Raw genomic sequence first — 10,601 nt, 5'->3', positions numbered from 1 at the left:
CTTAAGAAAATGCCTATTATCGTTAATAATCATAATAGATAGCACTTTTACTGAAAGCTTACTGTATGCCAAGCACTCATCTAAGTGCTTTTCGTACATTAATCCACTTAATCCCAAGGCAATTAAGAACACTGGTAGGAGGTAGTTACTCTGCAGTTGCTGCCGCTATGTGGTAGCGGTGGTGGTTTCCCAGGTCCCGCCTATGGGCAGAATAGTGAAGACTGGAGGGTTAGATAAATGTCTGTGGATTTGATTTAACTTTGACATGTAAGTGAGAGTATTAAGCGAGGAATCTGATCTTCCAGACGCCTCTGACTCCTGCCTCCTTCTTTATATAGCCGCCCCAGGCCTATGGAGCCAAGTTGTAGGATCAGGAGTGACCCCTCATGCCACATGGCCTTCAGCAAACGGGCAGGCCTTTTAAAGCAGTGTATGGGGAATAGGGGACAGCAAAAGCCTCTATCACCAGTGATATGAGTGATAAGTCAAAACACCTACTTCATAGGTACTCTACTTGGGATGTCATTCTCTGTCACTCATAGCCTCCAACACACACACACACACACACACGCAGGCATGCTTTCAGCAACTTCACCTCCTATGCATATATGAACAGAAGAAATGAACGTGTTAAGGTCCTGGCCTCATGCGTGTTTTGAGGGTGTACCTCTATGTAAACACGTATGCAGAGAGAAAGGGCTGTGTGAAGTTATAGATTGCAGGGAGGAACTCTCGCCCCAGTTTTCCCTCTTCCAACCTAATTAGCAAAGCTGCTATAACAAAATACGGGCTCCCGTCTCCTGTATCTTTCTTAGATCAGGTTCCCCCAGAGAACACCCTAGCTGGTCTAGGTCTACCCAACCAGTCAGGGGTGGGTTGGTAGTTCAGTTGCAGCTCATTGTTATGGAAACTGAGTGGCAGAGCAACGGGGGAGCATGAATCTGGGGCTCCTGGCCAACCACTGATCTTCAAGGAGAGAAGAGGGGCAGGATCCCAGGCAGGGCTGAATCTCAGGACAAAGCTGGAGGGAAGGGAGGGAGGAGGATTTACTCTTTTCTATCAGTTTTCAACTGTGGGCATGAGGGCAAGGACCTCGGGATTATTCCAGTCTGGCGCTCTGGAATATAAGGTGGGTTCTTGCTAGAGACAGGTCTACCAGACAGAGTCCAAGAGTCTTGGGCCTGAATGATCTGCACTGAGACCCAACTGGACTAAGAGGATAAGGCAGGCTCTTGTTCACCCTGATTAAGTTTACCACCCTCTCCATCAAGCTTTGCAGACCACATGTTCCTGGATATGAGTGGACAGAAGGAGGATGTGAGGGAGTCTTTTTTTGGTGTCTTTTTTATTTTTTGGAAGACACAGAAAAGAGACCCTCCAATGTGTACAGTGGACACTGCCTTGGCCTCCTCAGTTAGGTTACAGAATTCTGGGGGGGATTGAGGGAAATTCTAATTTCGCAGAAAATAACTTTGCAACCAAGGGAAGGGGCAGGAGAGGGTGATAAAGAATGACCAGGTACAGAGGTTAGAAAAGGCCATCTCCCCTCTATGGTCAGAATATGAAGGTATGTTCAAAATCTGGAACCCAAAAAAGCCCAGCAGAGAACTGGGGCAATTATCTAAATAATTCAGCACCAAACCCTTCGACCTCAGATTCCCCACTTTTACTTGAATTTAATGGGTAACTGTCCCAGTGAGAGGACAGACTGGTCCCTGGAGGCCAAGACTCAAATTGTGCAATTCCAGGACCCTGTCTAACTGGGAGAATGAAATGAAAGGGACTGGGGGTTGGGGAGGGGTCTCAAGGTTTGGCCTCAAAGGTCTCTGGGCTCTGGGGTAGCAGAACAGACGAGAGGCCCCAGGCCCTCCATTTGGGGGCTTCTTTGACTGCTAGAGGGGGAGGGAGGGGGGAAGAGGAAGCGAGGTGCGGGGGAGGGGCAGTCAGGAACAGATGCTTCCAGATCTAAAGAAATAATTTGAGGGGGAAAGGCAGGATCAAACGGAGGAAGACGAGGGGGAGGAGGGGGAAAAGGAAAGAGAACAAAGGTATGGTGGAGATTGGAGCCTCTTTGGTGGAGGAGAGATAAAGGGCAATCCGGGTGAGAAGACTAAACCAACATCTGCCCCGGGCTATAAAACCTTGTTCTATTTGCTGCTGGCGGAGGGGCCACTCTGGAGCGGTCAGATGGGCCCCCGAAGTGACCTGGACTGGAGGCTCAGCCAGGAACCTTTGAACCTCAGCTGTGCCTCCCAGGTTGTCGCCCCTACCTTTTGGTTCCTCTCCTGTTTCTCAGTTGGAGGGGAGTTTGAGGAGGGGCACTGGGGCTGGGGATGGTCCCCGCAGATTATTGGGAAATGACAGGGCAGAGGAGCAAGAATTCGAGGAAATACGGAGCACAGAAAACAGCAGTAATGCGAGGCTTCCTTGAAAATGCCGAGCAAAGGCAGACAGACAGACAGTGCTGGAGGCAGTCACATTCCAAAATGGTTCAAAATCATCAGAGAGACTGAGTCCAAGAAGAGAGGTTTCCAGCTGGGAGGCCCACATCTCCCCATCTCACCTCTGAGTCCGATCAGGCAAGATAAGGGTGAGGTGGGGGGTTGGAGAAGGGCAGCTAAAGGGAGGAGCAAATTCACATGGGGAATATTCCGCACCTCGCCCATTTTCTCCTCTCCCCAGCTTTCCTCTCCTCCAGCTAGAACTCAACCCCTGTTCTGTAACCTTAATTACCAAGGTCTGTTCCAGCTGAGTGGAAAGACTCCACATGTACAAAGTTACAAACACTGGGTTACCGCCCAAAGGGACAGAGTCACAGACAGGAGCCAGGCAATCAGTGGAGGGGGGCAACACCTCAGAACAAGAACAAACTGGTTGGGGGACATCTCCCAAGTGACTCATTCCCACACTCCCATGGATAACCCAGCCCTGTCCCCGTCCATCAGATTGGAGAAGGTGCCGCCCCCTTTCGTAAGAGCCCTAATCCTAACCTGACATCCAGAGACAAAGGCCAGGGGAAGAGGGAGGCAATTCTCCCTAGGATTTGGGGTGGAGGGGGGGGGAGGACCCACTGTCTGCCTGGAATTCCTCTGATGGAGGAGACTGTTGGTTCGATGACCTGGGATTCTTCAGAGTCACCAAGTCCCGGCTTGGGAATGTTTACTACTAACTAGATCTCTCCGTCCTTCCACACAGAAATCTTGAGAGGGTCCCATTTCCTGCTCTTGTAACTCAGAGAAAACTATCCTTTCATTTCCAGAAAATGAAATCTTATTTGGCGGGGGGGGGGGGGGGGTCGGTAGAGGAGCCGTCGAGAGTCCGCTCCATTTTCCACGAAAATCTGGAAGGTGGAATAGGGGGAAGCAAAGGGAGCTTGGGCTCTAAAGGGCGAGTCCCGGGAGGTGGAGCGGAGTTCACCGCCCAGTGAACCCGCTCGGCCGGCCACGCAGCCCTAGGCCCCCGCCCCGCGCCCTATTGTCCTCCGTGCGAGCCCGGGGTCGTGACCCAGCTGAAGGCGACACCGCACCCACCCGGAGCGGACGCGGCGTGGAAACCGGAGGAGGAGCCGGGCCGCCGGCGGCCTCTCGCATCTCGCCCTCGCACCACGCTTTTGCCCGGGCTGGTCACATTTCGCCATCTTCCAGACCCTGGCCGCTGCGAAGAGGGGAGCTGTGACCACCCCCACTCCCCCCCCACCCTGCCCCCGGCCCCGGCCCGAATGCAGGCAGTTGCTCTGTGCCCTGCTGTCTTACTCCCGGCTTCCTGGGAAGCCAGAGGCCGGGAGCGGGAACCTAGGGTTGGGCTGTTTGGCCGTGCCTCAGATATGCTGTGATCTAGGGTTTCTCCGCCCAGAAGTTCAAATATACTTCCCACTCCCAATCTCTGATGCTGGAAGAGAAGGTCAGAAAGGAGTGAGTAGAGGTGACACTTCTCCGGGCTGGATCCATAGCCCATCACCACTGGCAGCTGGCAGAGCGGATCCTACAGGACCCTACATCTTAGGGAACCTAGCAATTGCTGATGGGGACTGGAAATTTAAAATAGTCCCTTTCCATTTATTAGACTGTGTAACCCTATTGACACTCAAACATACTCTGAGACCCTCCCTACCCATTCTTGTCTGCCCTGCCTCCTAGTGCATCAGCTAGCTGGGCCTGCAGGAAGCGGCAGGCTGGAAGACAGTGAGTGCTGCGGAGGACCCTACCCCTGCTTGCACGGTTGTGGGCTTGGCCTCTGGGTGGATCCTGTGTTCAAAGAAGCTACAGAGCTGACACCAGAGAGAAGAGCAGGAAAATCCCGAGGCATAGAGGGAGAGCCAAGCCTGAGAAGAGGCTTGGACGTGGGGGGCAGTGAGCAGACCTTGGTTTCTCTCTGCTCCCCAAGTCCAAAGGGGATCTGAGCTCCTGGAGCCGCACAGGTTTTAAGATGGCTGAGGGAGCCCTTTAGGTCTCCGGTTCAAACGGTTCACCCTACCATTTTTAATTCTCAAGAAGCAGCTGAAACTTGGACACTCAGAGCAGCCACACACTGCAGGAGAAAAGTTGAAACGGGGCTAGCGAGATGGGATGCAGAAAAAGCAGGCTGAGGGGGGTGGTCAGTTCCATCAGAAAGATTGGTTACAGGCAAAGACTTTTTTTTTCTACTAAATCTCCCAAATGTTTATTTTGGGCCCCTACCCATCCAGATAAATCAGGCTAACAGATTAGGAAGTTCATAAAATTGTATTTAGGTAATGATATCCAGAGAGGTAATAAATATTCCCTCGGCAACTGATGGCTGCTGGAGTTGGGGGTTCCTCCATCTCTTTTTCCAAGTTAGACAAGGATTTCTTGAAAGGGGAACACTTTCATAAGAATTAGCTCTCCAAAAGTGGGGTGCCAGATAGAAGCTGTGGAAAACCATGAGAAGTGGTTTTGTGAACCACGCTCCCCCAGGACTGGGCAAAAAGCTGAGAAAAAGATGGTGAAATTGCCCCAGCACGCTGCTCCTCCCCATTGTAGCACCCTCCGTCTCAAGGACACCCTTCGGAGTCAGTCTCTTTAATCTTAGAAAAGCAGACAAACTGTGCCTAGCAGAGCGTACCCTGGCCCCAAGCTCCAGAGAACCCCTTAATTGTTTATCTTCCCTAGCACTCCCCCAAACACACACATATACATACATCTAACAGCAGGAAGATGTCTCTGGATTGCAATCCGCCCAGTCCATGCTCAAAAAAAGCTGATGCACAGATTGCAGAGAAAACTTTGTAGGAAACTTCACACAAGTGGCAGCGAGAGGCCCTTAGAGAAACGAAGTTCCCCAGTCCTTCCCATCAGGCTCACTTTTTCGACTCTCTCTCTCCTTTTTGAGCCAAGTTTCTTCACTCCTCAGGTACACGACTCTGCACAGAAACTCCATTCTTCCCAAGCAGAAGCCCTCCGCTCCTGATTGGATTTCCCGCCTTCCCTCACCAAGACCGGGAGTTGAGATAAAAATTGAACCGCAAACAGAGATAGAGTTGAAACTGCTGTGCTCCTCACCCCCAGAGCCGATCAGTGCTAACTACTTACATGTCAAGGGGATTTTTGACCTGTGGGGAATCTCCTGGTGCTTGGAGAGAAGGACCTTGGAAGACTGGTGTCGCCGTTTTCACCCCGTCTTCTTTTTACTTAGCCATTGGAGAGACACACAATACGCTAGCAGGCATTCATGCGTCTTGCCTCTCCCATTACGCGGGGCAAGAAATCTCCAGCCCTACAAAAGCAGTGGCATCCTATCTGGAGACCAGGGGCTGAGCAAGGGCTGGCTTGGGAGGGTCGGAGATGGGGGTGGGGGAGAGGTCAGAGGCGCTGCCGAATATAAAGGCAATGGGAGAGAAAATGCTGTGTCCTCCCCGTGAACCTGGGCTGCGTCCTCCCCGCTCCCCCCCCACCCCCCTCCCGCCCCCACCCCCCCAGCCTTTTCCCACTGCTCAACCCAACTTCAATAAAAGCTCTGGCCCTCAGCTTCCCAGTGAGGCTGTAGCAGCATCCAGTGGACCAAGACAGCTGGAGCTAGGAGCCCCGGCCCAGGTCGGTCCCCACATCGGACATCCTACTCCTCCCAGCCAGCCTGATCCCATTCTAGGTGGCCAGGTCCAAGGCAAAGGAGAGTTTTAGGGAAAGAGGAGAGAATGGAGCTCACTGGAGGGAAGGCCAGAGGCCAAAATTTTCCAAAAATCAAATGTAAGAGGGTTTAGTTTTGTTTTATTTGTTACAAACTAGGGATGTCTGATGTTTCCCCTTTTCAGACAGAGAAGGACAGAGAGAGGAAGGACAGAGTGACCATGTGTGTATATGTGAGAAGAGGAATTAAAAACAGAAGCCCCTAAAGAAGGAAAAATAAAAGAACTGTCCCAATCCTTTTATGCTGCTTTTCCGGAGCTAGAGCATGTCCCTTCAGCAAGTTCAGGAAAAAGCATAAGACGTAAAAGAGAGTGAATTTTCCCCCCCTTGCTTTCACCTCTTCCACTTTAGGGAGGACAGGGAATAAATTCCCCTGAAACCAAATGAGCAAAGTTAGGAAAGGACTGTGGATCTCAATTTCCATTTTCCCCTCTCTTTCCATCTTAGCTTCCTTCCAGGATGGGAAAGACACCCAGGTCCACCCCTCAGACCTTCCTTTCCTTCCCCCAAGCACAACTAGACCCCCTTTTCCTGCCCCAGAATCAATTGCCTCAAGATGATGGGAGCCACAGTCAGATTTGGCCCCTAATTCACTTGATTACATAAAATCACTCCAGATAATTGTTGGCCCTGCTTCCTCACACTGTAGGCAGCTTGTTTTGCTGTCCCCAGGGCACCATTGAGGGAGGAGAAAGTAGACCTACAGGACTGATTCCCCCCAACACACACACACACACACACACACACACACACACACACACACACGCTAAGTACCAGCAAGCAAGTCCTTCAAGAGGAAATAAATCAGATTTTCATAACTTGGTTCTTCTGTTGCCTTTCACTCCAGAATCTGGGGAGAGAGGACAGCGGTATCCAGGGCTCCCCTACTTACCCCAGATATCTTCTCCCTCTCTCTTCTACCTCTGATAGCCCTCCATCCTGAAATTTGGTTAAACTGCCTGAGAAGCTCACCAACTACCTCCTCACCTTCTCCCAACAAACAAGCAAACATTTGAGCAGGCCTTGCTCAGAGCCTGGGCCCCAGGACCAGAATTCGCTGGAGGCTTTGGCCTAAATTAGTCCTTCAGGTAATCCAGCTCAGTTTTTGTTGTTGTTTGTTTGTTTGTTTTAGCCCCCAAGGAAACAATTAAAAAATTTTTTTTTACAACCAGGCAGCCTTGTTCTGCCTATCCCAAGCCCTGCGGGGACCTGGGAAGTTGTAGGAAGAGGGGTGGTCCCTACCTCTCCCTGTGTCTTTTCTCAACACCTGGCAGGTCCATGATAAAAGTTAGGGGGAAAAAATAAAAGTGCTTCATTATCTCTAGGAATCAGGCTTTGAGGCCTACCCATGCAAGGGGGCCTCCCAGGCCTCTGGCCTCCACTTCACCCTTCTTTCCAAGTCTAAACAAACAGAGAAGCCATCCTGACAGGTCACTTTGCTGCTTCAGAGTCACCAGCTCAAAATGTTTCTTCTTTTAAGGAGAACAGGCATGCTGAGTGGGCATCTTCCTTAATCCCTTATTCCCAAAGAGCTTCCCAAAGATGAAAACTCTTCTTCCTCCCAACTCCCTAAACTTGCCTTCTAGTCTGCAAATTAGGCAGGCCTACTCATCAGAGAGAAAGGAGAAGAGAGGAGAAGGAAATAGACAAAAGAAGGCACTGTGCTTAACTCTAGAAAAGTGAGACACCCCCCCCCCAGCTCCACTCTAAGTACCCCCAGGAGAGTCTGGCCTCTGCAGACTCAGAGAAATTGGCCCTAATCTTCCACATCCCCTCCCCTGAGATCCTCTGCCCCAAATCTTTTGCTGGTTCTTCTAAGGACCTTGGGAAACTGGAGTTGAGAGTTAAGATTTGTGTGTTTGCTTAGAGTAAACTTCGGCAACTATATAGAGAAGGTGGGATGTTATACCAGGTCAGAAGGAGGAGGGGGATAAAAAGAAACCATCAGACATTGACGTAAAACTAATTCACATCCACTGGTTTATTATTGATCACGGGGCATTTCACATCGACACTAAAATTCTTTATTGCAAGTTTTACAATAATCAAGTAAATTCAGTCCAAAAACACAATAACCACAATGGGGGGGTGAGGGGTATTCTACCTATAGACTGCCTCTCTGAACTGAAAGTTCATTTTTATTTTCTTTTGGCTCCTCAAACTGAACAGCTCTGAGAGGCTCTCCAGATGCATTTAGCTTTGTCTGCTGTCTTCCCCCCCTCTCCTCCCAGCTCCCCCCAACAATAATACAAAAGAACTTCATAGCTTTGTTCTCCTTAAAATGACTTCCCCCTCACTAACCTCCCCTGGTGCATTTTCAATGCAAAAGGCCTAAGGAAAGAGCGGGGAAGGAGGAGGAGGAGAAAGAAGAAGGAGGAGAATTGGCTTAAAAATCTCTTTCCTTTTTTCTTTTCCTCATTTCCCCTGAAACGCACCTAAACCAGACCATCGTACCTTGCAATATATAATTTTTGCAGCTTTTTTTCCTTAAAAAATAAATAACCCCCCAAAATGGCCTTAAAAAAAACCCCCAGCAGGTACCATGCTAAGACAACATCACATGCTTAAAAGGGTCCTTAACAGTGGAAAGGAGAGAAGGGCAGGGGGCTTGTTTGTTTATCTGTTTTGTCTGTTTGGAAATGACAAGGGATAAGGTGGGAGGAAGAGAGAAAAGAACCAAAAAATATATATATATATTAAATTCTATAAATAAGAGTCAATTTGTGTGTGAGGGGAGGATGGGGGCCTGGGGTGGGGGCAGGGTGTGAGTTATGTTTTATAACCTGGTAATGTCCTCTGCCCGTTGCTGCTCCGGTGGCGTGGCGCTCTGGGAGTGGTCTTCAGAAGTGCCCTGGGTGGCTGCCGAGAGGGTGCTGGGTGCAGCGCCGGCCGGGGGCGCTGACCTGACTTTGGTGTTGGGGAGTCGGTGGTCCTTCTTCCATTTCATGCGACGGTTTTGGAACCAGATTTTGATCTGCCTCTCAGAGAGGCACAGCGAGTGGGCGATCTCGATCCTTCTCCTTCGGGTCAGGTAGCGATTGTAATGAAACTCTTTCTCTAATTCCAGGACTTGCTGCCGGGTGTAGGCTGTCCTCGAGCGCTTGGGTTCCCCTCCGTTATAATTGGGGTTCACTGAGGGAGGGGGAGGGGAAAAGCAAATAGTGGGGTTCAAAGGCAGCAGGCTCCCCGCCCCCCACCCTCACCCCATCCTCAGCTCTGTTGTAACAGGAGGAGGGGGTGGTGGAAATAAAGTCATCAAGCTAAACGGGTTATAAAGAAGTTGAAGGGAGCTGGAGACTTTGTAGTGTAATAAGAGGGGAATCCTCATTGCAACGACACTGAATTATTTATGCGCCCTTAGAAAGCGAGCATAGTTTTCACACATACAGAACAGATCGTAGCACATGGCTCGGACTGCCCAGAGTAGCTAAGCCATAAAATTTATGGGGGATGTAATTACCCATTCTCGCTCGTAAATCCAGTTCAATTGTGCTAACCCAGAGTCGCTCCTGGAGAGAGAGGGGGAAGGAGAGAAAGGAGGACGGGGGCCGGAGGGGGCCGAGGAGGGTGGGGAGCGCTGGGGAAGAGGGGAGGGAGGGGGAGAGCAAAAAGCAAAGTTGCCTACCCGTGCTAACGTGGATTTTTTTCATCCATGGGTAGACTATGGGTTGCTTGCTGGCGGCGCTGGAGGGATGGTCAGGGGCTGGCTGGCTGCAGGCTGGCGGGGCTGGGGACGGGGAGGCGGAGGCGCCTGAGAGAGGCGCCGGCTCGCAGAGCGGCTGTGATTTCTCGGGGTGGTGGTGGCCCGCCTGGGCCGGGCCGTGGCCTCGTGAATTGCCCGGCCCCTGGAGACTGGTGCAGCTATACTGGCGCTCAGGGTAGCTAGGGCGCGGAGGCGGTGGTGGGTACAGCTCCTGGTGGTGATGCTGGAATCCCGATTCCCTGGTCCGGCCGTAATATTCCGGACTGTGTTCAGGGATGTAGCTATTTTGCGAATATTCTTCGCATGGAGGAAATTTCGGATCGATGTAGTTAGAGTCCATCAAATACGAGCTCATGATCATTAATTTCTGGAGTGGAAAATAATTTTTCTCGCTTTGTCGTTTTTCTGCTCCATAAAGCCCTCCTACTAGCTAGCGACCCTGTAAAGTTACTTTCACCATGTGACTCCGCCGGCCAATCACACGGAGCAACCCAGTCCCCGGATAAGGAACCGAATCGCTTTATTCAAAATGTATCCAATTTTTTTTGTGTGTGTGGTGGTGGTGGTGCTGGGGGGGTGGTGGCGGTGATGCGGGGTTAGCTGGCAGGGGCCGCGGTGCCCCCAGTGCACACCCCGCCGACTGACAACCCTCCCCTGCAAAAGGAGATGGGAAGCCCCAGCTCCCTTCTAAAGCCTGGGCACTGGGGGGCTGTCGGGAGGCTGTGATTCAGCCCCCTCCCAGGGTCTCCCCTTGG

General features: G+C 51.2%; 1 protein-coding gene across 1 annotated transcript; it reads right to left on the bottom strand.

Moving 5' to 3' along the window:
- Positions 1-8,919: 8,919 nt before the first annotated feature.
- Positions 8,920-10,207, bottom strand: HOXC4 (homeobox C4). Its single transcript, XM_060026256.1, has 2 exons — positions 9,769-10,207; positions 8,920-9,275 (listed from the first exon to the last, which is right to left on the bottom strand). The coding sequence occupies exons 1-2, from the start codon at positions 10,205-10,207 to the stop codon at positions 8,920-8,922; spliced, it is 795 nt and encodes a 264-aa protein (XP_059882239.1).
- Between the last annotated feature and the right edge of the window lie 394 nt (positions 10,208-10,601).

This window comes from Delphinus delphis, chromosome 11 (genome assembly GCF_949987515.2).
Source record: "Delphinus delphis chromosome 11, mDelDel1.2, whole genome shotgun sequence".
In the NCBI taxonomy this organism is placed as follows: domain Eukaryota; kingdom Metazoa; phylum Chordata; class Mammalia; order Artiodactyla; family Delphinidae; genus Delphinus; species Delphinus delphis.
Note: the sequence above shows the minus strand (reverse complement) of the source record. Positions and strands in the feature narration are given on the sequence as shown.

What these genes read in the sequence shown, in the direction of transcription:
- HOXC4 (XM_060026256.1), bottom strand. Translation starts at nt 10,207, where the DNA reads ATGATCATGAGCTCGTATTTGATGGACTCTAACTACATCGATCCGAAA. An exon ending in AAAAATCCACGTTAGCACGG is followed by an intron (nt 9,276 to 9,768) that starts GTAGGCAACTTT and finishes CCCCTCCCTCAG; the next exon opens with TGAACCCCAATTATAACGGA.